The 27,227-nt window shown below is 44.2% G+C and overlaps 1 protein-coding gene across 8 annotated transcripts in view; it reads left to right on the forward strand.

The window, feature by feature from the left end:
- The window catches only part of IQSEC1 (IQ motif and Sec7 domain ArfGEF 1), a 336,618-nt gene that overhangs the window by 158,646 nt on the left and 150,745 nt on the right, over nucleotides 1-27,227 (forward strand). For 4 of the 8 annotated variants that reach the window (XM_039384585.1, XM_039384590.1, XM_039384582.1 and 1 more), the window contains 2 exons: nucleotides 1,299-1,385; nucleotides 25,357-25,401. The exons of 2 other annotated variants lie outside the window; for them this stretch is intronic. In XM_039384585.1, coding sequence (XP_039240519.1) covers nucleotides 1,299-1,385; nucleotides 25,357-25,401 — 132 coding nt within the window. The remainder of the gene's footprint in view (nucleotides 1-1,298; nucleotides 1,386-25,356; nucleotides 25,402-27,227) is intronic. 2 more of the 8 variants (XM_039384583.1, XM_039384588.1) reach the window with 1 other exon arrangement.

The raw sequence follows: 27,227 nt of genomic DNA on the forward strand, positions 1-27,227 counted from the left end.
GTCTTTTTTTCCAAAGGATTAGTAACTGACTCCTTCCTGAACAAAGCCTGGCTTCTTTTTGCTTAACCACTCTGTTTGATCTTATAAGAAAGTGACCTCACAGGGTTCACTTTAAGCCTCAAGGATGCAGAAGAATCAAAATCAATCTTCTGGAGCCTCTGTCAAGACACCAAGCAAAAGATGAGGGGGGGGGAAAGTGCATTTCTGTGCACATACACACATCCTCTGTTAACAGTCAGGTTGGATGCTTACAAGTTGTTAAATGAGGATTTTCAGTTTAATGGCTACTTCTTCTGTAGGTCCCCACTCAAAGAGCAAGGAGATATTGATTCTTTTTTTATGATTTCCTAGAAGAATGCTGTGTCTTAAGAAATTTGATTAGGTGGATTTGTCATGGAGGCCTATCTGTGCTAAACCCTTGTTTAAAGTTTCCTGGCACAAACACCAGAAATGCAGAGATATGTGCTGTGTGTTGCTTAAAGATTTTCTGAGCTTTCCTTCAGATGCAATACCTTGTCCTGTTTTGCAACTCTTCTTTGTTTTCAATTAAACAATACAAACCTAAACGATCTGGGGGGGGCAGAATATCTTTGTGTTGTAAAGCTTCTTTTTTATTTTTTTTCCATGCTTTGAACAAATGACAGCAATTAAACTTGTATTGCACAGTTCAGAATATTGTTTAAAAGGGGGTGAAACTTGGATTCTTTCCCATTTTCCAGTGGTGTATTGCAATATGTTTGTAATTGCTGGGCTTGAAGAAAGCTTGTGTCCATGTCCATTGCATTCTCCCTCCTCATGTCAGAGCACTGTGTCTGTAATTCCATTGACAGAGGAACAGCTTGACTGGTGCAGAGTAAGGAAGTCTGAAGCTTCATTTCCATGGGAATTCCAACCCTCAGTGTTGGGTTTGATCCCTGTATGGGCCTTTCACTGAAGAGTTGGACATGATGATCCTTGTGGGTCCCTTCCAGCCCAGACTATCCCATGTTTCTGGGTTTTTTGCCTTCATTCCACGTGGCGAGGCAAAACCAAAGTCTTCAATTGGCATTTGATCTTAGTCTTGCAACCAAACCCGGGCTCCTCATTGCGACAGCTCATCCCCGTCCCTTCAGTGTGTGCATTTCCAACCTGGCAAACACTCCCCTGGATTTCCTGGCATTCACAATTGACAGCTGTACATCAAATTTCATTCAACCTCACCATGAGTTTCCAATACACCTCTTAGCACCCGCCTTTTCCTCACAAGCCCCTTTCTAAACACTTGGTGGTTTGACTTTGTGTTTTTCCTTGTGTCGTAGGTCTTTAAATACTCTGCACCAGTTTTGCTGTCCAGCTCCATTGTACCATTCCCAGCTAGCTGTCCCTGCCACACACTCAGAGTACAGGTAAGAGTAGACATGGACCGCCCACTTCTGATTTTTGGAGAGAGATCTGATGTTACCATTTGACATGAGACAGGCAATAGTGGTGGAAGTTTTAAAGAGAGAAAAAAAAAAGGCATATTGGAAAAAATCCCCAATACTTTTAACATCTTGTAGGGTAGTTCTGAATTGAACTATCACTCTAGTGACTCCTTCTCCCAGGCACTCTGGAATTATACAGTAAAAGGAGTGTCATGTACCTAAAGAGGCACATCCCCCTAGATTCAGAAAGGTAGGGAGAAGCTACTGTAGGTTTAGTTCTCACATAACAAATATATTGAAATATTTATATGTAACTTGTGTAGGATATTGGTGTTGTTCTGAGCAACACTTTTTTTTAAGCCCTGAATACCTCCTGCCAGAATCCATGTGTTGTGGCACTGGGAAGGTTAAAGGCATGGACCTGCACAGGGCTCAGCACTGCCCTTTCATTTGAGGGAATTAAGGGCTTTTAAAACACATACAGGCCCTTGATGCCAAGCAGAGTCTGCCCTGAATATATCAAAAATATGTTTTCCAGCTCATAATGCTTTAACACCGATGCCTTTCCTCTGTGTTCTCTTTGATCAAGTGTGGAGAGCAGCAATTACACCTCGTAGTACAATTCCTTGGCAGTGCCAGTGTTTATTTTAACATCTTACAGAAGCATCAAAGGGCAGCTAATCTAAGTAACTGGAAATGTGAAAACTGTTAAGAAATTGTGCATGCCATGAAAAACATTGTCTTTTAATTTTTACTTTTGCTATTAGTGATTAACTTACTGATAATTGCCAGCTCATGAATAATATTAATATCAAAACATTGAAAGCCTGGTGCTGAAAAATCAAATCGTTTTGCACTGGTGACAAGGAAAGACAAAAACAAGCAATGAATCCTAAATCTGTAAATGCATAAACATATTTCTGGTTTGAATATTTCATCCCTTAGTTTTCTGTAACCATGCATGCTTGGATTCATCCTGGTGTTTTATGTTGCAGCATCTCTTTATGTGTGTCTGTTTTTTCCCTCCCATCAGAGCTCTTGGTTTATTTGGTGATAGTGAATCCATAGTTGAGTTGTGAGCCAACTGAATATTCCTTTGGTGAGGAGCAGGGCCTGAACACTGTTAGATTCCCTGCTTGCTTTTTAATGAGGTTTTTCGTTTTCCTCTGTCCTTAGTTTATAGTGCTTTAATTTTAAGGATCTTCCTACAAGGATGTTGATGGGAAAACCACCTGGTTTTTTCTGGAAAGTCTCAATGTCTTGCTCCACGTAGGTTATTATTTTTATCAGTAGTATTTCTTCTGGAATTAAAGCTTATAAAGCAGCATAACTTTGTGCTTAAAAAATCCTTCACTTCTCTAGCTTTTTTTGCCTTTCTCTCCTTGTGCAGTGAACACAGAAGTGCCCGGAGTGTGTCTGGGTGTGTAAAGCACGTGCCGTTTTTAGAGCGCCCAAAAAGGTGCCATAAGATCTTCAGCTCTTGTTTCAGGATTGAGGGGTGGGAAGGAACTCATCATTGGCCTTGTTTGCTCTCCAGGAAGTTTAGGTTCAAGGGGACCTTTTCACTCTCTACAGCTCCCTGACAGGAGGGTGGACCAGGTGGGGGTCGGGCTCTGCTCCCAGGTAACAAGTGATGGGACAAGATGAACCGGGGGAGGTTTAGGTTGGATATTAGGGAACATTTCTTCAAGGAAAGGGCTGTCCAGCCCTGGCAGAGCTGCCCAGGGCAGTGGTGGAGTCCCCAACCCTGCAGGGATTTAAAAGCTGTGGCACTTGGGGACATGGGTTAGTGGTGGCCTTGGCAGTGCTGCGGGAATGGTTGGACTTGATCTCAGAGGGCTTTTCCAACCCTGATGAATCTGTGATTCTGTGATTGCCTCCTTCTGTCACCACTTGTGAAACCTCCTGTGGAGCAACTGGCTTTTTGAAGGACATCAGGATACTGGAGCAAGCCCAGCAAAGGCTCACCAAGGTGTCTGTGGGCAGAGTACCTACAAGGGAGGAGAGCTGAGGGAACAGGGGCTTTTCCCTGGAGAAGTCTCAGGGCTGATGCTGTAGTCAACTCCTAAATTGGGGTTGTCCTGTTGACAAGGGGGAATGGATTCAAATGGAAGGAGAGCAGGTTTAGATGGAATATTGGGAAGAAATTGTTCCCTGTGAGGGTGGGGAGGCCCTGGCACAGGTTGCCCAGAGAAGCTGTGGCTGCCCCATCCCTGGAAGTGTCCAAGGCCAGGTTGGAGGGGCTTGGAGCAACCTGGGCTGGTGGGAGGTGTCCCTGCCCATGGCAGGGGGTGGGACTGGATGATCTTGAAGGTCCCTTCCAACCCGAACCATTCCATGATCCCGTGAATAGGAAAATATGGAAAAGGTGTAGCCAGTCTCTTCTAGGAGAGGATGAGGCAAGAGGCAACCAAAACAGACTGCAGTAAGGAAAATTCCAGTTAGATACAAGGCAGGGAGAGAGGGGAATTTGACCCTGATCGTGGTCAAACACCAGATCAGAGGCCAGGAGAGGAAGAGCTATCTGTGTCTTCAGTGATGCTCAGTTCAACTGGGCCCAGCAGGAGCAGCTGGCTGTGGTTAGCCCTGCTCTGAGCAGGGACTGCACCACTCATACCTCCAGAAGTCCCTTCCAACACAAATTATCCACCATCCTGAAGCACTCTGTTCTTGGGAAGACAAAAAAAAGAGCTGTAAGTTTATTTTCTAGGCTTTACTTTCAAATTCTGCAGTGATGTCAGTGCCATCCCAGGGAGTGTCCTGCTCCCAGGTGTGGTGGTGTATTAAAGCTGGGCTGTCACATGGCAGGAATTGCTTTAGTTTACCACTAATTAAAATTTCTGAAACTGTTCTGTCCAAACTGACATCCCCACAACTGGAATCTCTGAGGCAAGTGCAAATCATGCACCTGGTTTTGTACAGGACCTGTATGTGGGGATCCTGTTGCTGTGAATGAAAATGAGCTCCTAGAGCGCTAACAAGATTGGGCTTTGCATTTCCACATACACTTAATAGCATTAAATTTAGCTTTTATTCTTCCCATTTATCAATTTATAAATAGAAATCATTAGAAACAAAACCAACAGACGTGGATGCTTTGGTCGAGCTTCAGTTTTGAGGTTTTATTTAGAAAATACGCAGAGGGATAATTTTGTAGCCCAGAATTAAAAATTAAATTTGCTCTGAAAGAAGCAATTAATGAATGCACTACAGTGAAATCTGGAGCATCTCTGATTTGCTGTTAGCTAATTGCTGGATATTTTAGTCACTCCAGCAGTTTTATTTCTAGTCGAGACGATCTTTGGCATCTGTTTTGAATTGTTAACAGGGAAATAATGCATTTTTAATAACTGTAGCTATCGCAGTAATCCCTGGCCCGCTCATTTTACAATGCTCAAAATAGAAATAATACAAGTTATCTTGCATTCTCCTATTACAAGAAAATTCTAGGGAAGCCTGAGCATACTTCCAGCTAGATATTTGTCTGGGTTCCAGTTAGCCCATATGCCTCCTCTGCTTGCTCTTTTTGGGTTATTTTTGTTTGGAAATTAAAAAATATACCAGTAAAGGCTGGAACTTGGCTTCTCTGACTCCCTTTCCCTTCCTGCCTCCCAAAGCAGAGGTTTAAAAACAACGTCCTCTAGTTTGAGGCTGCAAATTCCACAAGCTGCTCTGGATTTGTTGGGATCATTTGAATACAGGTTTTGCATCTGGTAAGGAAATGGTGGCACACCCTGGAGAGGCTTCCAGAAGTAGAAATCCATGTAGTCCTGTACTTCAGTTGCTTGATCCAGACTTCATTATCATCTCAGTGGCCTCACAGCTGGAATCTGAGCAAAGTAAAGCCCAGAGATATAACGGCATCCAGAGAACAGGAATTTAATCACCTCTGCTTCTTGTTTGAAGGATGGTCTGTTCCCAGCATTTTCTAAACAAATCTTCTATGGCTTCAGACTGAGAGTAGGTTTAGATTGGATATTAGGAAGAAATTCTCCCCTGTGAGGGTGGGCAGGCCCTGGCACAGGTTGCCCAGAGAAGCTGTGGCTGCCCCATCCCTGGAAGTGTCCAAGGCCAGGCTGGAGCAACCTGGGCTAGTGGAAGGTGTCCCTGCCCCTAGCAGGGGTAACACTGGATGGGCTTTAAGGTCCCTTACAACCCAAACCAGTCTGTGGTTCAAGACACATCTTTAAACAACCTTCAGGCAGAACTTCAGCCCGTCTGGGCAGGTGGGAGGTTCCTCATCCCAGTCACACCCCCCGTGCACTGAGAGCTGCAGTGTCACCTCAGCCTTCCAGTTCCTCAGCTGGTCACACCCTCCTGGGGGTGCAGGGCTCATTCCCAGTCTCAGGACAGGTCAGCCCACCCTTGGAGATGGTCCCCACTCTGCTGAAATTGGGGGTTGGGGTTTTTGGTTGGTTTGGTTTTTTATGCCCTGCAGCCCTACTGTGCTGTAGCTGTGGGATGTTGAGGTGTGGCTGTTCCACAGGAACCCACCCAGCAGGATTGCAGGAGGAAAGTGCTCGTGCTTGGGGATGTACAGTCATTCCTGTCTGTATTCTGTGGATGGACATGGAATAGGTGATAAATGCAACTCCAACCATGGACAGATTTGCTCACCACTGCTGTCTGAGCATCTTTTCATCTCGTGTTTATTTGTAACTATGATTTCCTTGTTCTCATTTGCATGACATGTTGGCTGTCACTCATTCCTTTCTCCATCTGCTTTACCTTCCATCCTTCTAATCTGAAATTAGACGCCCTTATCATGTCCAAAGACCATTTTTAAAATCGCGAAGCTAGAGATTTTTCTTTTCTTTTTTTTTTTTCCCCAGTGAAACCTGTGAAAACAAAAAGATAATGCAAAGGATGTTATAGTACCAAAGAAATCCCATCATTTTCTTGCAGTCTCTGCCTGCTTAATGTTTAATCAGCACCTCTGGGAGGTAAAACCATCGTTCTGAAAATACTGTACTTGTGCGAAATTTTAATGTGGAATCTTTGTTTCACCAGGTAATGTTGGTTTACATGCAACAAACCACTGTATGGACAATGATAGAAGGATTGATTGTGCTATTTCTTTTTAGTCTGAGCCCCTGGTAGGCATTGGAGTTGTTTTGCCACCATAACTGGTTAACAGAGAGGCTTATCCTCCAATGATCCCAAGCTGACAGATGCTTCTACCTTGTATTAGAGTAACTTGGTTTTTTAAGTCTTCCCAAGAGCACAGTGGGAATTCTTGCACACCAGACATAGCCAGAGAAAACTGAGAGAACTTTTTGCTTAGATTCCTGAAATGAAAAATACCTCCTTACAGATAAATGTGGTACTTTGAAACCCTCGCTTTATTTTTTTTCCCACTGATGAGCACTGGACCCTTCCCCAGGCTTAGACACAAAGGAAGTACTTCACATGTCCTTCATGGAAGCATCTGTAGAGACATCCCACACCACTCCCTGGTCCTGTGGGAGCTTCCCAATGATTAGTCACAGGTGAAGCTGTAGCTGCACTTCAGAATCCTTTGTACTATTGATATAAATATTTATTGATATTCTGTGCCAAAAAAAGTTGAATAGGAATCTAATTTCTAAGTGAATAGCAATTGCCCTGCTGTGTAACTCAGCACATTTAAGCCCTCGAGCCTCTCTTCAGAATATACAGAGATTTAAAAGCTTGACAAGATTTTTTTTCAAACTGAGCAAAGGAGTGAGAGCAACATCACTCAGACCAGCAACACAGAGAGGCAAAATACAGATGGACAGAGCAAAGCAGAGCCAAACTGTGCCCAAATCCCACCCTAAGTCAGTGTGAGGTTCAGCTGATTATATAAGGCATCTGTGCTCACGCCCTATGGCAAAGGAAAGCTGGCATAATTATAGGAATACTTGTAATTTTCCACTTGATGCCTACGTGATGTAGGGATGTACAAACAGGGAATTGTGTCCCTGCACAACAAGCGGTTGGAGCACAATCAGGAGCTGCCAGAATAGCATGAAACTTACTCTTTGTTTTTTTGGATTCTCTTGTTTTTCCTCCTTCACTGTGTTCCTTTCCATCCTCCTCCTTTAGCTTGTTCTTTAGTTTAAAGGAAATGGCCCCTCGTGGTTGTTCTGGTTCAGAAGTGGCCTCGCTGCAGCCTCCTGCCAAGCCAGCATCCCTCCCTCCACCTGCCATAAAGCACTGTATAGCATTACAGATGTAGGTATTCCAAACTGCTCCTGCTTTGTAGCACCATTCATGATGCTGGCAACCCCTCATGGAGACAGAGCTCTTCCTTCTACCCGAGGAGAGGGCGGGGGGAGGTGGGAAGTTCAGCCAGTAACCAATATTTCTGTGTGTAAATCACCCACAGAAGGGGAATGTTCTGCATTTTCAGTGGAATGTGGGCAGTGAAAATACCTGTGGAAAGTTTTAAGCATGTTAAAAATAAAGGAGCCATGGCCACCGCAGGCTGGGTGTGCACAATGGGAGTCTTCTTAAGGGAAAAGCAGAGATTGCCCTTTCAAACCAGCTTTTGCCCCAGAGTTAACTCTTCAGAGTTGACCAAGCTCGTTGGGCTGTTCTTCCCTGTGCTGGAAGTCCTGCCTCAGATGGAAATGGTTAATTGGGTGGTACTTACAAACAAGTGACAGTATTTGTGGATTTAAAAACAAACCCAGGAAAATCTCAAGCTTAACTTTCCTAATGCTGTTCCCTGTGATTCTGTTCCTCTGTCTCTCTTCTTTCTTGCCCCCTCCCTTCCTTGGCAGGGAAGATAATGTTCTGCACCAGTTCTGCTGTCCACCTTCGGGGTCTAGTAGCCCATCCTCAAGATAACAGCGAAGCTGCTGAGTGTGCAGGCAGTGCTCCACCTGTATAGCCCAGCTCTCCTCTCCTCTCTTACTGGTGTGTATGGACTGGCACTTGCATGGATGCCATAGGATTCTGTCCTGTCACTCTGGGTAATGCAGAAGGCACAGTTTGTGCCCTCACTGATCTCCTGTCCATGCCTTTCTACAGCTCTTCCTCCTGTCCAGTGCTGAGAACACACTCCAGCTGTAAACAAATACCTGAAATGCACAGTTTATTTTGAACTAAAATAAACAGTTCCATAAGTCTTGGAGTGCACTGTGAGTTTTGTTCCTGTCTGTAAGTGACTGTGTGGTGTGAAGGGCACAGACTAAGGGGATTCCTTCCCCCCAAAGGCTGGGGATGTGGGGTGGGAGGGCAGCTGTTCCCCAGGAGCTGTGTTAGGCTGTGTTAACAGTTCATTTCAAGGTTGGGCAAACACCACCACGTGACATTTTATGGCTGTTACCATACAGAGATTAACCCTTCTTTCTTTGCCTTGTGATTGTTCTGAGGAACCAGCACACCTGTGTTGCAGCAGATCCTCTCACCAGGACTGGTCACACCCTGAGCTCTGTGTTCTCATTTCTTTGGCCTTGTTTGTGCAAGGCTTGTGTGCAGCAGCAGCAAAGCCCCAGATCATTGCTCATGAACTTCTGTTGCGTAATCAATGACAATACTTTTCCCAAAGCTCTGCACAAGGTTGTCATTGAAGGAATGAACTTGGAATTGTGCAGACTGACTGGGTAAATGAGAGCATGGCCACGGGTGGCCAAGCTCCCACTGCCCAAAAGGCACTTTGTTGATTACAGTCTTTCCAGACACATCCTCTAAAACAACTGGAGAATTTCTGCTGGTTGGATCTTCCAAACTGAAACAGTCCAAGTACATACACAGAGAACAGTTCCTGTGCAGTGGCATTGCCTACCCTGAGGATTGCAAGAAAGAAAGGCTGGGAGGGGGAAAAAAGGCTCTGACGTCTTTGTGGCTGTCATGAGTTAAAATACTGCTCCACACTGTCTGGAGCTCGTGGAAAGGCAGAGTGGCTTGATGTAGGGTGAAAAGCAGGTATGTATTTGTAGGTGTCTGTGGCTTTGAGGATTGGATAAAAGGAGAATCATCAGGATCAAGGGGGGAAGAACTGTGAAGGCAGCTTGAGGCTCACTCCCATTCTGTACAATGTGCTTTCGTCCCCCCAAAGGAATCCATATAAAAACAGAATACAGGTTATTTGCTTTTGTGTTAGATTTGATCTACTGTCTCTGTCCTTCCTGTGAAATGTTTTCTTGTGCTTGCCTTGGCTTTGACTGTGCAGTGTCCCAGGCCTGGGAAGGATTTGCTTGCGGAAGGATAATCTGCCTTCATGATTCTGCAGGTTTCTCTACATCCTTTGTGCTCACTGCAGACCACAAACACTATATGGCTGCTGCTGTTCTTTGCTATTGAATATTCTGGAGTTTCACGTGTTTCTTCATCACTTTTTATTACAATGTACCTGAAGAACTTTCACTCCCGCTGTAAAATTTTAGAACAATTTATGCAAAAAATTGTGTAGTGAATTAGTGGAGTTAACTGTATCCCTGGAAGGGAGCTGATGTTTACTAAGCAGGGTAACCACTGAAATGTCTGACTGTTTCTCACAATTTGGGCCTTTATAATTAGGAGTTTCTCTGAGTTGCTTCCCAAAGATAGAAACAGTAGGAATTTCTGATATTTTGACTTGCTTATCTCCTCCCAGATGTAAACAGTGATTAACTCTCTCTCCTCAGTGTACTGAACTCTGGAGCACTATAATTATTCCCTTCCAGAGGGGAAGATTTGTCCAATCTTTCAATAACTATGTATTATCTGTGTGTGTAAAGGGAAACAAAGAAGCAGGACTGCTGTTTAACCAGGCAGATTAACCCCCCAACTCCGGGTGCCAGCCCTTTTTCCTCTAAGAGGCAGCACTTGATTATCCTAAATGTGGCTGTGGTTAATGATGTGTCTCAGGAGAAAATGAAGTCAAAGCCTGACCAGTGTTATTGGCTCTTCCAGGACACTACCAGGGGGTGTTTTCTATCCAGTAGTTTTCCAATTAAGGGTAAATGGTGTCATTAGGAGTTGCTGGCATTTGAAACACTTTGAGTTTGTAGCCATAGTATCATTAAATTGTGGCATTTACTCTTGGTGGAGCACAGAGAGCAGCTGACCTTCTCTGAGGCTCTGGAAGTCAGAAATGCAGAAGTAAACATTTTCCTGTTTAAATAAATGATGTCTGGCTAAATAAAACATGCTGTGAATCTCAGGGTTTAGCAGTAGAGCCTGGTAGGGGCTGTCTTAGTTAACCAGAGTTAGAAGTAATGACCTAAATGCTGCATGTTTTTATAAAACAGAGAAAGGTACCAGCAGAAAAATTCCCTTTTTCTTCTGATTCCTCAATGAATATGCACTGTTTCTGTGAAAAGTGAAGACTATCTTATTGTGCTTCCTGGTATGGAAGGTGAAGTAGAAATGCCATTTTATTATTTTTATGGACCCATTTTCTTCTTCCATGAACTCACAGGACTGAAGAAAAGCTGCCGCTTTGGGGAAATTCAGTTGGGGAATTTCTCCTTTGGCACCTTTTGGCACTTGCACCGCTTAGGATCAGGCTGTTCTGGTTTTCTTCTGCAATGTGGAGTTCCCCTTTGCAAACACATTCAGCTCTTAGGGGGATTTGCCTAAAATGGGTAGGTGAGACTTCAGTTTTGCTGTTATTTTCTGCACATGTATTATTTCCTCTCTGTAACTCATTGTGGGAGCTCATTAAAACAGCTCAGAGCAGCGTGTGTGGACACTTTGGGCTGGATTTTTATGCACCACTAGATGAAGCAAAAAAAAAAAAACAACCACCACCAACAAACCAATTCAACTATGATAAATTAAGAGATTCATCTCCCAAAGTAGATCTTTAGTAGCTGAAACAAAGTATTATGTAATGTGAGGAGAAGCAATAACTCCCTGAAAAATGTAGAAGGGTGTAGATCTCAAACATGAATGCAGTCAAGGTTTTGAGATGTTTCCTTAGCCAAGCCTCCAGCTGTGCCGTGGAATATGGATTGCCACCATTCCAAGCAACTCCAGATTCATCATGAGTTTGAATTATATAATAATTTGTGGCTGAGGAAGCTCCTCCCATGAGCAGGTGCCATCGGGATGGAGCAGCACTGACACTGCATTTGAGGTCATTGGCAAGAGGAGGGGACCTGGCTGCTCACAAGTCACTGCCTGAAAAGGCTGAGACCCCTCTAACCCCCCACCCACAGCTTTGCTGAGGGGCCACTCCCCCGGTGGGATATTCATTTGCCAAACTGACCATTTTAAAGTGCAGCACGAAGTCTTTTTTCACCTCAAGTACTGAAACGGAGCAGGGACTTTCAGGAAATATAACTCCAAAAATATATCTACCAGCGTCGGGGGCAGTTCTGGCTTTGTTCGCGTTGTCCCGGGATTGAGTGTGGTGGGTTGCTGGGGTTCCCGGGAATTGGCTGTGTCCCGGCATGGCTGCTAGAGGGAGCTCCAATGCTGCCTGAGCCAGGGCTTTCCCGGGAAATCACTCCCGACATCCATGGGTCGGTCCATGAAGCTGCAGATGAAAACGAGGGAGGAAACCAGCTGGATGTGCTTTTGCACTCTGTGACACTGGAGATGGGATACATGGATATATATGCCAGCATCCCCTGCAGTCACTGGTGTCTCTGTGTTTTATAATTATTATCCTAAATGTTGTTTAGAAATGTTATAATTATTCCCTGTTTGCCTGTGCAGTTTGCTCTGCCTCCACCTTTCTCGAGCACAAGATGTCCCAGGGAAGGTGTGTGTTTGACAATCCATGGAAACCACGTGGGGTGTTTCACATCCCACTGTCTGATGGGTGTCTAGGAAGGAGTATGAGAACAAGACAAACATAACAGCAACACCTCTCCCAGGCTCCAGCAGGTTTTGACAAGAAGCTGATCCATCAGTGATGTGTAGTAGGTTTTCAAATAAAGAAATTGATAATTACTATTTTTGAAAGGCACAAAACTATGATTATATGAATTTCAATACTGCTGGATAGGTGTTTCTGCTGTCAAAGCAGCAGAAATTCTAGTTTTACTATTCTACCTCTACTGAAGTCATTTGTAATAGTTAAGTGTATCACACCTGTGTCTACAAGGTGTTTGGTTTCTGAACCTTTTCTCTCATTTTTCATGATATGGTTTAGTGGGCGTGGGGGGATTCAGGCAAAGGTTGGACTTGGTGATCTGGGAGGTCTTTTCCTACTGTAAAGATTCTGTGCTTCAGGTGGGTTTCCCATTTTCTGTGGACTCCACAAACTGCAGCAGCTGCTCAGGGCAGGGCTGGACCTGTCCGGGGCTGATCACACTCAGAGCCTGGAGTGACTCGGCTGAACAGCAGTGGGGGATTATCCCCCTTCCCCCCTGCTGCTCTGGGAAGGACACTCTGCCCTCCTGGCAAAGGCAGAGGGGCTCTGGTGAGGGCAGAGTCCCCCCAGTGTGCTCGTAGGGTCCAGCTCCTCGCTGGGCTCAGGGATCACTCGCTCTGGTGGGCTGACAAAAACTGAGAGAGAAAGAGAGACAGAACTTCACTGAGCCCATCCACGAGGAGAAAAAATGTCATTAATGAGTTCAGGGAGAGTTTTTCTGGCTATGTCTGGATCCAGCCCAGCCTCCTGCTCTCAGCTACTGGCTGACCTTTGGTGACTCAGCCCTGCTGCCATCCCACTCCCTCCCTGTGACCCGGGGACAGCCGGTCACTGACCCTCCGAGGAGACCTTGGGGACCTTCGTGGGGTTGGGAGGGACTCAGAGCAAGTTATGTTTGTTTTTAGCAACAGAATGCTACAGGGTCAGGAGGAAAGGGGAGCTGTGCAGATATCAGAACAAAATACAGAACCACTGAATGGTTTGTGGTTGAAGGGACCTTAAAAATCATCCAGTTCCACCCCCTAGTTCCAACCTCAGTTCCATCCTCCACTAGAACCAGGTTGCTCCAATCCCAATCCAACATGTTTTGGGTTCCACAGTAAGTGCATAGCAAACATGGGGTACTCGTTAAAGCTTCTCTGAAACAAAGATGCTAATCCAGGGGGGAGTTTCAAAGCCCCTGATGAGTATGGCCCCTCCTTTGTGCTCAGCCAACACCTTTATTTGCCCTTCATGGGTCCCCTGGGTCAGTTCTGTAAAACACAGGTGTTGCTGTTTTCCCTTTAGAGTTGGGGGGTGAGATTTGAGAAAATTTGAAAATATTTATCTATATTTGCTAAACAAGCTGAGAAGCTGGAAGTTCAAATAACCAAAGGCCATTTCTTTGATTTATGTTTACTTTCCATATTCAAGTGAAAATTTGTACACAATATAATGCAAAATATGTCCCTTTCTAATTTCCAGTGTTTCAAGCAAGTCTTTTTTGTTCCCTACCCATTCAGATATTTTGCTTTTTTTTTTTTTCTATGTTATTTGTATGCTCTTTGGCCTTTGGTGATCTTTGGCTGATGCATTCATAGAACAAATGCCTAAAATCAACCCAGTTTATGACCCATTAATATAAGCATTTTTTCCCTAAAGAAATTATGTCACGTTTCATTCAGCTCCGAATTTTTTTTCCCCCAAGCCAATCACTGGAGCATTGCACACCTGAAAATGAGATAGTCTTGAAATCCATCTTGCTCTCTTCAATTAAATTCATCTTTATGGAGAATTCAATTAGTTGTAATTGCTATTTTGTGACAAGATTTTGCCAGGGGCCGGTGTAGTAAGATAATTAATCTCCATCAGGAAATGTTACTTAAATAGTTTTCCTTTGTCACCCTACGAGCAGAGTTATTAATCAGGTGCCGTGTCTGACACGGGGCAGCACGGGCAGCTCCCCCACTCCTGGGTGGAGCAGATGTTTCTGACAAACAAGTTTGTTTGCTGTGGGTCACGGGGTGTCTGATTAAAGCCATTTTGCTTTGTTCTTTGTTAGTGGGGGAGCTCTCAGCTCTCAGCTGCCCCTGGAAGCCACCAGAGTGCTGCTGGTGCCTCCAGCATGGAACTGAGGAGCTCTCCACGCTGAGCATTTCAGAAGCACATGAGGACGTCTTCTGCTTTATAACCAGACTTTATTAGTGAAAGATCTTCTAAAATTGTCTTCCTTGTTGATTTTGGGCAGCTCAATGAAAATATATCCATACTGGATTCCAAGGGAGACATGGACAGTCCTTGGTTAGGTTAGTTCAGTGCTTCAAGGCTAGAAAATGCTCCGTGCTAAGGCAAGGGAAGAGCCATTGCTTTTAAAACAGAAAACAACTGAGTAATAGGCATTGTCAGCTCATTTGATGTTTTTCATCAGAGACTTATGGATGATCAAAGAGCCAAGAGGGGAGGCAAAGGTTTAGGTGTGTAGTGGAGCAGCAGGAAGCCCGTCACCTCATTCCAGATGAGGCCAAATGAACGCTGAGCTTGGCTTTCATGTTCCATGAGACACTTGTCTCAGCCACAGCACTCAGTCCACCTGCAGAAAGCTTAGCCAGGAGTAGAAAAATTTGGGAGGCAGTTTTTGTTAATCTCCGTGCAAGATCTCCATGCTTTATCTGTCAAAACTGGAGTGGTAAAATTTGGAGCTTGTGGAGGCTCAAAGTGGGAATGAAGTGGTGCCTCCTCCAGCCAGATGGGCAAGTTCCTGCTGGTGTTTGTTCAGTCTGATTCTCTGGTATGGAAGAGTTAAATGGTGAAATGGTCTTTGGGTAGAATTGAAGAAGGGGAAGACTAATTTAAAGCTTACTTTGACATTTTCCTTTCATATTCTTTTTGTTTTGAGGGCTTTTCCAAACAATTTCAGCATTGTGTATATATATATACATGTATGCACACGCATACAGCAATTTCCAGGTAGGATTGGTCTCTAAACACCTCCAGCTGCATCCAGAGGGCAGCCAGGACCTTTGGCCCTCTCAAATGCTTCTGGGACTGCCTATTCTGATTTCGGGGGTTTCATTGGAGCTGCACTAGTTCCCCTGTGTACAAAGGCCCTCTGAACTGTTCTGCTGTAAATACTGTTTGGAGCTGAGGGTGAATATGGGAAGCACTTGTGAACTCTGAAGTCATGTAAAGTGTGTGGTCATCTTCTCGTGGTTTCAACTCCTTTTAGTATGAAAAGGCAGGGGAGTGGAAATTATTGTTAGAGTAAATAGATAAAAGTAAACTGCCAGTTAGCTGAAAAATCCTGCTTCCTTTCTGTTGAGGAAGTCCTGTGTAGTTCCCCATCCTGCTCTCAGCACACACACCACTAACCCCACTTTTTGTTGTTTTGTCAGACCTGCTGATGTAGCTCCAGTTGGGTTTGTTTTTGGATTCTCTGCTAGTTTGCTAATAGCATGTTATTTAACTCAGGTTTGTAAGCCTTTGCTCCCAGAAAACAATGATGCTTTTAAAAAATCTAACCCTGTTTTCAGTTGGTAGGTTTGAGCCTACAGAGGAGTAGGATCACTGAAATATTGACTGTGCATGTGTGGTGATAAAAGGGTGATTTTCTGTGTTTAAAAGAAGCATCGTAACCTCTGACAGACTGATACAGTGCACTAGAATTTAAATCATTAAATCTGCTTATCTGAAATATCTCTGTCAATTTTTCTTTTCAGAAATGATGGAATTAAGGTAATAGATGCAGCTTTACTGAATAATAGGGTAACAGCATATGGATTGTAGGTCTTTGAATCCACTTAACAGCATATGTAATTCTGTACATTTCCTGGGAAACAAAAGGGTGATGCTCATTGATCCAGAGTATCCTGTAATCTGCTGCTTCTGTGAAATGCTGGGTGATGACAGAAAAACACCCCCAGCACGCAGGGAAATAGTCATTGATTGCAAGGGGATGTGTTGAAACAGGCTGAGAGTCAGATGGATTCTGAAATTGTAATGCTGATGGTTCTGGAGAGCTACAGGAACGAATGGCTTTGTCATGGTACGTGATAAATGGGCTCCTGGCAGTGCAGCCTGGGGCTCCTGCTGCCCCTGGAGCTGTGCAGGGCAGTCAGGCTCCTGTTCCAGCCCCTGGAGCTGTGCAGGGCAGTCAGGCTCCTGCTCCAGCCCCTGGAGCTGTGCAGGGCAGTCAGGCTCCTGCTCCAGCCCCTGGAGCTGTGCAGGGCAGTCAGGCTCCTGTTCCAGCCCCTGGAGCTGTGCAGGGGAGTGAGGCTCCCCTTCCAGCCCCTGTTTTCCCTGTCCGTGTGCACTCCCAGGATGCAGATTGCAGCATGTGGAAATGCATGGGCTGTCTCAGCACTCACTGGGGATGTAAGGGCTGCTGATGGGAAGGTGAGAACCAAACCTCGACCCTGTTAACCAACAGGAAGAGTGAAGTGAAGCCTGTCCCCGAGCCACTCCTGAGGTGCACTCCTGTGCCAGCAGGTCTGTCGGGCTGGGAGCTGTCAGAATGTTCTTACATACACGTGCAGCAGGTACACCCAACAGAAATAGTCCCTGTTTTAAACTATGAAGTCATAAGTCTCTGTTTTTAGGGTGTAAGGTTTTGTGTGTGCTCCTTTTCGTATCCAGCCTGATGAGGATTTTATTCTCCACTGCATCACTTGCACAGAGCTGCTCCCAGCTGGTCCAGGAGGACAGTGGTAACACTGGAGCCTGCAAAAGGACACATGATATTCAAACATGTTTTAAATTACACATCTGGTTTAGGTTTACTCAACAGCCCTTGTTTGCTGTTATTTTTCAGTCAGGTGATCTCGAATGCCATGCAAGAATCCTTGGAGAACTGGGGTCTGTGTGGTTCCTGGGTGGATACTGGTATGGGGGCTTGTTCAGAGTGTTCTTTGTCTGTCCTGAGGCTGCTGGGCTGTGATGGAAGTGATTCGTTTTGCTCCCACTGTGGGGAGCGGTCACTCCTAAGACAGCAGTTGGCCTAACTGGGTTACAGTAAGTGCTTAATTCACAGTAATCAAGGAACCTTACCCATATTGTGAACGTGTTTTCAGATGTATGGCTTTCATAAACATCACTTTCTTTGCACATGATACACAAACAAAAGAGGGAAAGGCCAGGGACACAAATGAGAACTTTTAGGGGAGAGTAAGTTTGTCCAACCATGTTGTTGAACAAGACATTTTCAAACACTTCTGTTCTGAGATTACATTAGCAGGCTGGACCTTGGCCTCACAGGGGATTAAACATGGATCTGGAAGCTTTAATGTCTCCAAACTCAGTTATATACAATTGGCTGCTGCTCTCACATCAGGTTTTTTCTTCCTTCTTTGGAAAACCTCAATTCCCACGTCGGATGTACGGCTTGGTTTTGTTTTCATGGTTCTAAACTTGAGCTGCAAATAGGAGTGAAGCTTGTTAATAAACATCTGATCTTTGTGTAACTCTGGGAATAAGTGTAATTTAAATGATGGGCTTTACTTCTAACAAAGCCAAAACCATATCACTGCAATATTTGAACATGAAATCAGTTCCTCTGGCAAGACAGCACCTTAAAAAACAATGCTGATGAGATGGTCAGCAGATAATAAATTCTAAACTGCTTGTTGTCATCCCCTGATAAAGCTAATTTTTCTCAGGGTTCAGGGCTGGGGGACTTCCAGCTCCTTTGGAAAACCCAGCAGAAGGCTGGACAAGGCAGACACGGGGGGTGAGAGTCTGTGACACAGCAGTGAACTCTTGGACAGCAGGGCCATGAATCTTTAGCTGTTACTGCTGGAGATAATCGAGTTGGTGGCAGTTTTTTAAAATTATTTTTTCTAGTAACATTTTCACAGAAATTAGATCATTTCTTGAAAAAGAAACTTCTCCAAGTCCCCCTGTTGTTACTCCTGCAGGCCTCTAGGAATTCCTCTAGGAATGCAGGCCCCAACTTTGCAAGCACAAACTGGGTTTTATTTAATATAATTCTGCTGTCTCTGCACAGAAATTCAATTTTATTTTTGCACAGTTCTGAAACTAATGAAGCCAGCTGAGCTTGCTAGCCTGGCTTTTAGGATCATGTTGGGCTGGCTTTGTTTCCTAGACGCTGCTTTTCTTATAGATTTAAAATCTCTTTGAGATACTGGGATTATGTTTTGATTTAGAAAGTATGTTGTAAAAATGAGTGTTTGGGCACCCTTCTGTGTTAGGAACCTGGGAACAGGAGCTGTGTTCTGAGGACAGGCAACATGAGCTTCCAACTTGGAGCTGGTTTCCATTCCCAATGTTGGGAGTGCTCTAGACCCAACAAGGGATCTAGAGCATTCCCAGCATTAGGAATGGAAATCATTCAAGCCCCAGGCAAGGAAAGCTTTTTATTTCCAAGAGCAGCATTAAACATGTGTTTAGGTACTTTCTTGTCTAAATGGTTCATTAAAATATTTGGAACAAAATGTGCGAGAAGAGGAAATTAGAAGCAGGAATTTCCTTGGTATTCTTTAAGATCCTTCCCTGTGAAGCTGCCTTTCCATAGGTGAGCAGTGCCAGTGCTGTCAGCAGAGCTATTAAATTGTCTGTCCAAAAGAAAGGCTGAACCTGAACTGTGTTTTCAGGGTTTCTCCCAAAGACTAGTATCAAGTGAGGGATGTTTCACCGTGTCCTGCTTCCCCCACAATTCTGCGGAACCCTCTGGAGTTGGGCTGTTCTACTTTTAGATCTACAGCCAGACAGGTTTTCTGAACTGGATGTGTGTGAGTGCAGCTGCCAGAGGTGCTGCAGCTTCCCTGGGAGCTCCTGCCTCTGCATCAGACCTGGTTTCGGATGGCAGTGCATGCCCAGAGAGCAGAGCTGTGACACGGCAGTGACTCGCTGGAGACAGTGGGTCAGAATTCGGCACGTTCCGGGCCAGCTCCTGGTCTGGCAGTGTCCCCTGGCAGTGCCAAGGCTGTGGGAGTAGGAGAAAGGAATGATGAGCTGCTGCCCTGCCTCTGGGGCCTGACAATGCCTTGACTGCACTAATTAAGGCAGGACACGGGTGCACGGCTGATAAACGATGCTGCAGACGTTACAGCAGAGCTTCCAGCCATAGCTCCATCAGATTCCTCCTGCTTGCTGGGAGGAGACCAGGCTCTTCATTAGTTCCTGGTCCATGATATTGAAATTGGAATTTCCCACAGCTTGTTTCCTTAGGGCCATTTGTTTGGGAGATCAGGACTGTGTGACAGAACGAATGCTGAACTGACCGTCACTGGGTTCCTTCTGGGGTCTTTTGGGAATGATGTGGCCTCCCTGATGGCTTGGCAGATCTCTGCCAAGGGATATGAAGGGATAATTTTCTTTGATAGCCAGTGTAATGGCTGGAATATTATTTCCAGTTTTGTTTCTGAGGGAGGGGGTTGTCCTGGTTGAGTATGACCCTTCTGTCACCTTCTTTTTGCCTGTTGGGATTAGAAGCTTTGGGCTTACCCACCAAATGGAGCACTGAGACTGGCATCCAAAGTCAGACCATCCTCAAGCAAGGGTAAATATTTCCATTTGGTGAACCTGCACTTTGGAATATAAGGAAATAATTTGGTCCTCTTTTGTATGTGGGCATGTGGAGTATCACAGCATCAACCCGCACTGAACAGGTTTCCCTTTCTTCCGTGTGCTGCCAGTTCATGGGAAGAAACTGTGCCAAGCAGCAATTATTCACTGAGCAATACCCAGCACAGAGCTATAAATATTTAATATATTATTCTGCATTCCTTCCCTCAGTCTGAGAAAGATGCAATGCCATGCTGCTGCTCTCACCAAAGGTCTGACAGAGCTCAGAACTGCCTTTTCCCTTCACACACACTCTGAGTTGCTGTTTGCAGACAGAATATTTTTATACTTTGATGCTCCAAGTGACTTTTACTTCTTAGCCAAAAGACGATATATTTAAGCAGTCTTTATTTGGGATCAAGCTGGGGGTTTGCTTCAACTGCAATTATTTCATCTGTCACCACTGTGCATTTTCATGCCAGAAGAATATCTTGGCTTTTCTCAATGTGGATATTTTTCTGGCTGCTTGCACGATGTCTGCATGTGCTGTGTGGTTATTTGTAGCCTCTGCCAGCAGTAGATAGGTAGTGCTGGGCTCTCCTCTATCCTCTGCTTAACAGCTAATGAAGCAGTTGCAGCCATCTGCCCTGATGGGAATGGACTGTTCCTGCCCCAGCTTAGCATTAGTCACTCAAATTGAGCCTGGAGGGCTGGAAGCTGCCCAGGGGACCCTGAGGAGGGGAGGCAGCTGTACTGAGTCATCACAGTGGGGGGACTCTCACTCGGCCCAGTAAGAACCTCCATATAACTTTGCCCTCCTTCAAGAGTTAACAAAGGTTTATAGCGTGGACACGGCGCTGGACTAGAAAATTACTTCTCCTGTTTATTCTTCTCAGCAAGAACATAGTTCTGTGTGGTTCTGTTACACTGGGGCTTGCTGCAGTCACATTGACAGCTTCCAAATGTCTCAATGATTCCCACTGTCACTGCTCCACACTGAGACAGAGTAGTTTCAGGTCTCTCTGTCTCCCAGATCAATAACACTCCTCGGGTGTTATCACAGCTAAGCAAAGGCCCATTTGAGACTGTCAGTTCACAGGATTCATTCCCTACCCCTTCTATGCCCATACAATGTAGGGAACTGCATCTTAGACTGTTCCCAAAATAATCTTCAGTTATACTGATTTTTGTATTTGTGAAAAATCATTTCTTTCATCACAAAAAAGCAAAATAAACCAGAACTTTGTATCATTGCTCAAGGTAACGAGAGCAAATTGTGCCTTTCACTTGAATCTGCTCAAACATTGTGGAATCAGATTTTTTAGATACCCTGTTGCTGGGAATCCTGTACCCTTGGGTTTGCCCACCACATAGTGCCAATAACAGGAGTTAGAGCCCGTGGCCTTGTTTTGTGCTTCAGGGCAGAACTCTTGACTACAATTGTGGTTATTCTTTTTGTTTGTGGATGCCTAAAGCCTACTGAATAAGCCAGCAACTGTGTCTGAATTTTAGACCAATGATCTCTTGGTAATACTGGTATTTTGTCCTGCAGAAGTGGGCTGGTTATGATTCCTGTGAGACTGATGGACATAGATGGCAGCTCTAGGCAAGCTTATCCAGGACTTGTGTGCATCCCTACTCTGTATACTCCTTTTAGCCTTGAAAGCAGTTGTTATTACCAACAATTACACACATTCTCCAAGTTTCATGCTGCCCACGTTAGCAGTAAATAATCCCACTGGGTGTAGCCCTGTGTGCCCAGTTTAGTCACAGTTCATGCCACGGTTCCTCTAAAACGTCAGGAATTCATGTGACCAAGAGATGTCATTCAATGACTCATCACTCAAACTGGGGCAGATTTCCTCAACTCCTCACCTAGAAGGACCTTGCAAACTCCATGGAAACAAACTGGAGGTACAAAAGAGCTCCCAGGGTGGTTTAGAGCACTCCCTGATAATACAGAACAGTTCTGCAGTGTGTGTGCTCTGTCTTAGCTCATTTGCACTCAAAGCCTTGGGCATAGTTCCACAGTTCATAGTACTTCGAGGTTTTCTTAATATCTTTATTAATATCAATGGAAATTGTACATATATAGACAAGTCTATTTCATTTTAATAGTATCTTTTTAATAGCTTTATCATTAGCTAGTGTATGTACTTTTTTCTGGGCTACAAATGTCCTGAGTCAGTGCCCATTATGAATAAACAGGATTGTCAGATCTTCCTCCTTGTCTTCTTTAGAAAACTTTCTTTAATGCAGTATTTTATTTTCCTGTCCAGCTAATTTGTTAAAAAGCAAAGCAAAACAAACAAAGCTTGTTTTGAAGTAACTTAAAAGAGATATATTTTCATTTTTCCTGACATTCGTGAAGTGACTCTGTGTACAATGAGATATTTTGTTTGCTGTAGCTTAATGGCATTGTGTTCAGAATATGGGTTATTTTTATGTTTTAAATTAACTTTCCATCTTTCAGCAGTTTGGAAAGAAACCAAAAGATTTAAATGGGACTTGAGCTGGAAAGAAAGAAGGGGAGTGATTATGTGATTACACTAAAATTATTCTGTAAATTCAATAAGAGCAAACTGATTTTCTGTACCCCAAATCCAGATCTTTCAGTAGATTTTAAACTTGATTTCTTCTGGGTGTTTTTCCTGGCCAGTAAACTTTGATTTGCATGTTGTCAGACCACTCCTGAGGTTTCCCACAGCGACAGGTTGAGTCTGTGGGTGGGTTGCCAGGTAAAAAGGCTGGGCTAGAGCATTTCTGGGTGTCTTGCCCTCCTTAGTGTAGGTCTTGTTTTCCATCTTTCTCCCTCATCCAGGGGTTTCTGCAGTTCAGCTCCTGTGGCTTTTCCTGTCTTTGGCACTGTTTCTGTGTCTGACCTGCATGTAAGAAAACCAGTTCTAAGCCTTTCTCCGGGGGGCTGCTTTGATTCAATCCCTGTATGGGCCATTCAGGAGGAGTTGGACTCCATGATCCTCACAGGTCCCTTCCAGCTCAGAAAATTCCATGAAATCCGTTTTTCATTCCTGTATTTGATGGAAGAAATCGTGCAAGGATGGGAAGTTTCTAACACAGACACTTATTGTAAGATGCTCCATCATCTGCCTCTGTCCTGCTAGAGGGACTCCCTGGCCCCTGGTGACACAGCCAAAGCTGCAGTGGGGTCTCTCCATCCCTCAGCCACCCATGGGTGCCCACCATGGATAGCAGATGAATCTTTGGAGCCCTTCCATGCCCCTGGTGCCCGTGGGACTCTGGGCACGCTGGCAGCTGTGGTGGCTCTGTGCTGCCAGCCCCCAAATCGATTCGATCTGTGGCTTCCTGTGCTTTGGGCTCTTTAGCTGCAGTTACCAAGGACACAAACAATCACGCTTTGAACTGCTTGCAGCTGCAGCAGGGAAGTTTCTAGAGAACTGTCTTGGTAGAAATAACCTTTCAGCCGTGTCTCAGCGTGGACAGCCCCAAGTTGCACCAGCAGAGGTTTAGATTGGATATTAGGAAAAAGTTTCTTCACTGAAAGGGTTGGCAAGCCCTGGAAAAGGCTGCTCAGGGAAGTGGTGGACTCAGCATCCGTGGAAATATTCAGAAAACGTGTGGATGTGGTGCTGAGTGCCATGGGTTAGTGCTGGACCTGGCAGTGGCAGGTGGATGGTTGGACTTGATGATCTTGGAGGTCTTTCCCAACCTTAAGGATTCGGTGATTTATGATGGGTATTTTTGCTGTGGGAGCTGTGCTTTTCCCTGTGTTTTTAAACAGATTTATGCCTCTCCTGACTGCAGGGTTTGGGGACACCCTGGGTGTCTGCATTCAGAAGGAAAACTAAGGATTTTTAATGAAGCTGTAATCCTGCTCCTTGGGCCTGTGTAAGAAGTCCCCGAGGTCACCACGTGCTCAGTGTCAGTCACAACACAATCAAGGTTGTGCCGGGGTGGAGGCTAATTACTGCTCATTAGCATCTCTAATTTATGCACAGCCCATCATCCCTGCACAGACACTGCGTCTGAGAAATATTTATTTATAGTAGGAAGGGCCAAACTGTGAAGATTTTTTTAAATCCGTGTTAAAAGCAAGGCAAAAAGTCTCACAGAGTGAGCCAGGCTGGCACTTCCACAGCACACTGTGTTATGCAGGAAACTTAATTATAAGTAAATTAAGTTCCCCTTTTCAGTTGTTAAACCAACAAGCACCGACAAAGCCGACATATGTGAGCCACCCCCTCAAAATTCAGCACTATTCACAAATCTTGAACTGTGCAAGCAAACAAATTACAGGGTGGAATAAGCTCCCAAAAGCTATTTTGAAGCTTTAGTGCTTTAGTTAAAAGCTATTTGGACAATATGGTTTGTTTCCATTCCTGTACAGCCGATTCTTGCTGTGTTTGTGGCCTCCTCCCTTCACACCACCCTGTTTATTTTTGTAAACATATTAGTAATCTTGGGACTACAGTAAAGATTTGCCACTGATTTATGAATAGCCACTGTAAATATAATTAGTGCAATTCTAAGGTGAATGTTATGAACCTCCACAGCCCATACATGTTTCTGGCTGTGTGAGCAAAGGTTGATCTATGGCCGTTGGTGTAAGGGCTGTTCATTATAAATGAATAAGTGCAAGTAACCATTTAAAAAAAATTTCTAACATGATGATGGAGTTTTCATGATGAGGCTTTGGCTAATGTTTTATTACAGCTTGAGGAAAAACTGGCTTTACCCTAAAAATGTAACTCTGTATTATATGTCTAATAAACCCGAAGTCATGCTCAAGGAGAGCAGGTCTAATTAGGAACAGCAGGCACATTAAAGCATTGCTGCTCAAACATCAGCTTGCTTGGAGCACTTACTCAGGACTTACAGTATCTTAACTGAACTTTCTGGTGCAATAATTCTTCAGGACAACTCTGTCCTTGCCTTTGTGGATAGAGAACACAAAGCCACAGAATGTGAGGATGGCTGTTCTGTTGGTAGATAAATGAGGAGATGTGATGCCCAGCGTGAGCAAGAGAGGAGGGTTGAACTGCAGGAGGCTCTGGCAGAAGAATTTTGCCCGGTTTTCCCCTTTCCATGCTATTTTTGCTTAGTGGATAAATTGAGGCTGAAAGCAGTGTGGCCAGGAATGTGTCCTTGGAAGCTGCACAGAACTGCTCTCCCGTGCCCATGGTTTGGGTCACGTGCACTGTCCTGTCCTGGTGCTGCTCTGCCAGTTCCCTTTTGGCACCAATATATTCTGAGGTTCTGCACCCACACAGGTGAATGGAGCTGGGATTTCCCTACCAAGAACACACAGAAAGGAGGAGACAGGTTCTGGAAAAGCTCAGTATAATGGTGCTCACAGCAGGACTCGTGTCAGCCATTCACAGAACAAAGCATTGTCACTCCTGTAACAGATACAGAAGGGTAGAGTGCTTTAGAATATTGAAAATTAATCATGCTGTGACTTTTTCAGGGAAATGTTTCTCTAATTTGCCTCTCTCTAGTCTAGGAAAGGGCTGTTGGGTTTTTTGTTTGTGTATTTTGGTTTTACACTCAGGTTTAATGGCATGCTAAGTGTTCTGAAAAAAGAAGGAAGAAAATGTAAAGTCATTGAGCACTTGATGTTTAAGGTATTTTTGAATAGTTTGTACTTTTAATTTAGTTTATGCGTTAATACTTTATAATTTTATTCTTTTGCTGTCATCTCAGGACTTCGTTGGAAACAGGAAGCAGCGTCTCAACTGATCCTCTCAGGTACTGTAGTAATAATAGAAGTTAGTTTTAGGTTTAAAGTAACAGAAATTACCTTTATTCTGTATCAGGGGTACATCACATGACTTTATCTTGCAATGCACAGCCAACGAAGGCATTGGGTTTTTCTAAGAGTGGATAATTTGCTCTTTTCCGGGATTTCCAACTTGAAATTCAGTTCTGTCTTCAAAGACTGTGTTTGCTCTGAGAGCAGCATGAAGGGGAGGGAGGGAAGGTGTGTTTGTGCAGATTTTTATAACCTTTATGCTGAGAACCTCTGCCCTGTCCTGGCAGCTCTGTGCTGCTCTGCATGAACAGTCCTGGCTGGGAGATGTCACTGCTGGTTTTTGTTGCTCAGCATTTTGATAAAAGCACGTGTATAAACTTCAGAGAGCACTGTCACAGGAGTCACTGCAGTAACTGGGATTTCACTTTGATCGCTCAATTTAGAAAGAAATGCTTAGCCCTGTTAACACTGCATATCAAATGGGTTCTTGCATCCTTTATTCTCCTCCTTGCACATTGAGCAAGTGTATCAAAGGCACAGACTTCCTTTGATTAAGCTGGGGCAGAGTCCTTCCCTCTCAAATTGACAGTTGTTTTGGTACCAGTCTTCCTCTGGAGATGTTATGGGTTGAGAATGTGACTTTTTCCCACATTATGTCATTTTAACCTTGCTTGAACGAAACAGTGGGAACTGTTCTGTTTAACCTTATTCAAATTAAAGGCTGCCTATAATTAATCTTCCATTATTTTCCAGTGTAAAGTCTTCTGAAAGTAAAGCATATGCCCTATTACCATTTCCTAAGCACCCACCCCCTATGTTGTGATATTCTCTTTGTCCTCAGCACAGCAACACTGCACAACATTCTGTGTTTTGGGCAGTAGTTTTGTTCCCATCTCCCAGTGTGACCAGAACACTGTGTCTTTGTCTGGGAGGACAATGCAGGAAACAATCCCAACTTGCCCCTGCCCTGCTTTTGTGCAAAATTGTTTTAGGAAGACCATCAGTATCTGGTGTGTGATGTACCAGGTATTGCTGCCACCTTTATTCCAGGCTGGCTAAATCTTTGTGGAAAAAGATTTCCTTACAACATTTTTTCTTCCAGTGGATTTCTTCCCAAGGGAGAGTATCAGAGAGGAAGATGGGGAAGAATTTTATAGATGCTGGAAGTGGCTGAATTTTAACATTTGCTGGGAAAAGGAATAGTTTAAGTTGCCCTGACTGTAAAAATAGATTTCAGACTCATTAACTACAAATTGAACAATTTTCTGAAGTTTAAAAAGTCCAGAGTAAAACAGTCATAAAGGAGACAATAAAGAAATTCTCATATTATGTCAGCTAAACACGTGGGTTTTTCTTAGTGTTAAGTAGTTATTGAGGAAAATGTGACATGTAGTCGACTTCAGTAGGTCAAACAAGCCTGTTCTGGAGCTGTAATTATACAGAGTTCAGACTATTATTTTTAAGTAAAATGAGAGATAATAGAATTCTTCTTGTTAGTGAATGTTCTCGTGAACCTGTTGAACAAATTGGCCTTTGAATGATCCGTAAAATGGGATGTACCAATTCATATGGACCCACCCAGTGTCCTGTCAAGCTATTAGTATTTCCTAGTCAGGCTACTCTTCTTCATTTTGCTCACAAAGTTCCTGTCTCCATCAACAAGGTAAGTTTGCCCTCAAAGAACCACTCTTCTAGTTCTCAGTGCTGGAAAGAGCAAGGGTTAATGTGAAAAATTTGCTTATGTCCATTCTAAAGAGGGAAGTATGTAAAAATTGGCATATTTTACATATGTATATTTTGGTTGTCACAATTTCTTCCATAG

Source organism: Pipra filicauda, unplaced genomic scaffold (genome assembly GCF_003945595.2).
Source record: "Pipra filicauda isolate LSUMZ 115617 unplaced genomic scaffold, ASM394559v2 scaffold360_size730234_pilon, whole genome shotgun sequence".
Lineage (NCBI taxonomy): Eukaryota > Metazoa > Chordata > Aves > Passeriformes > Pipridae > Pipra > Pipra filicauda.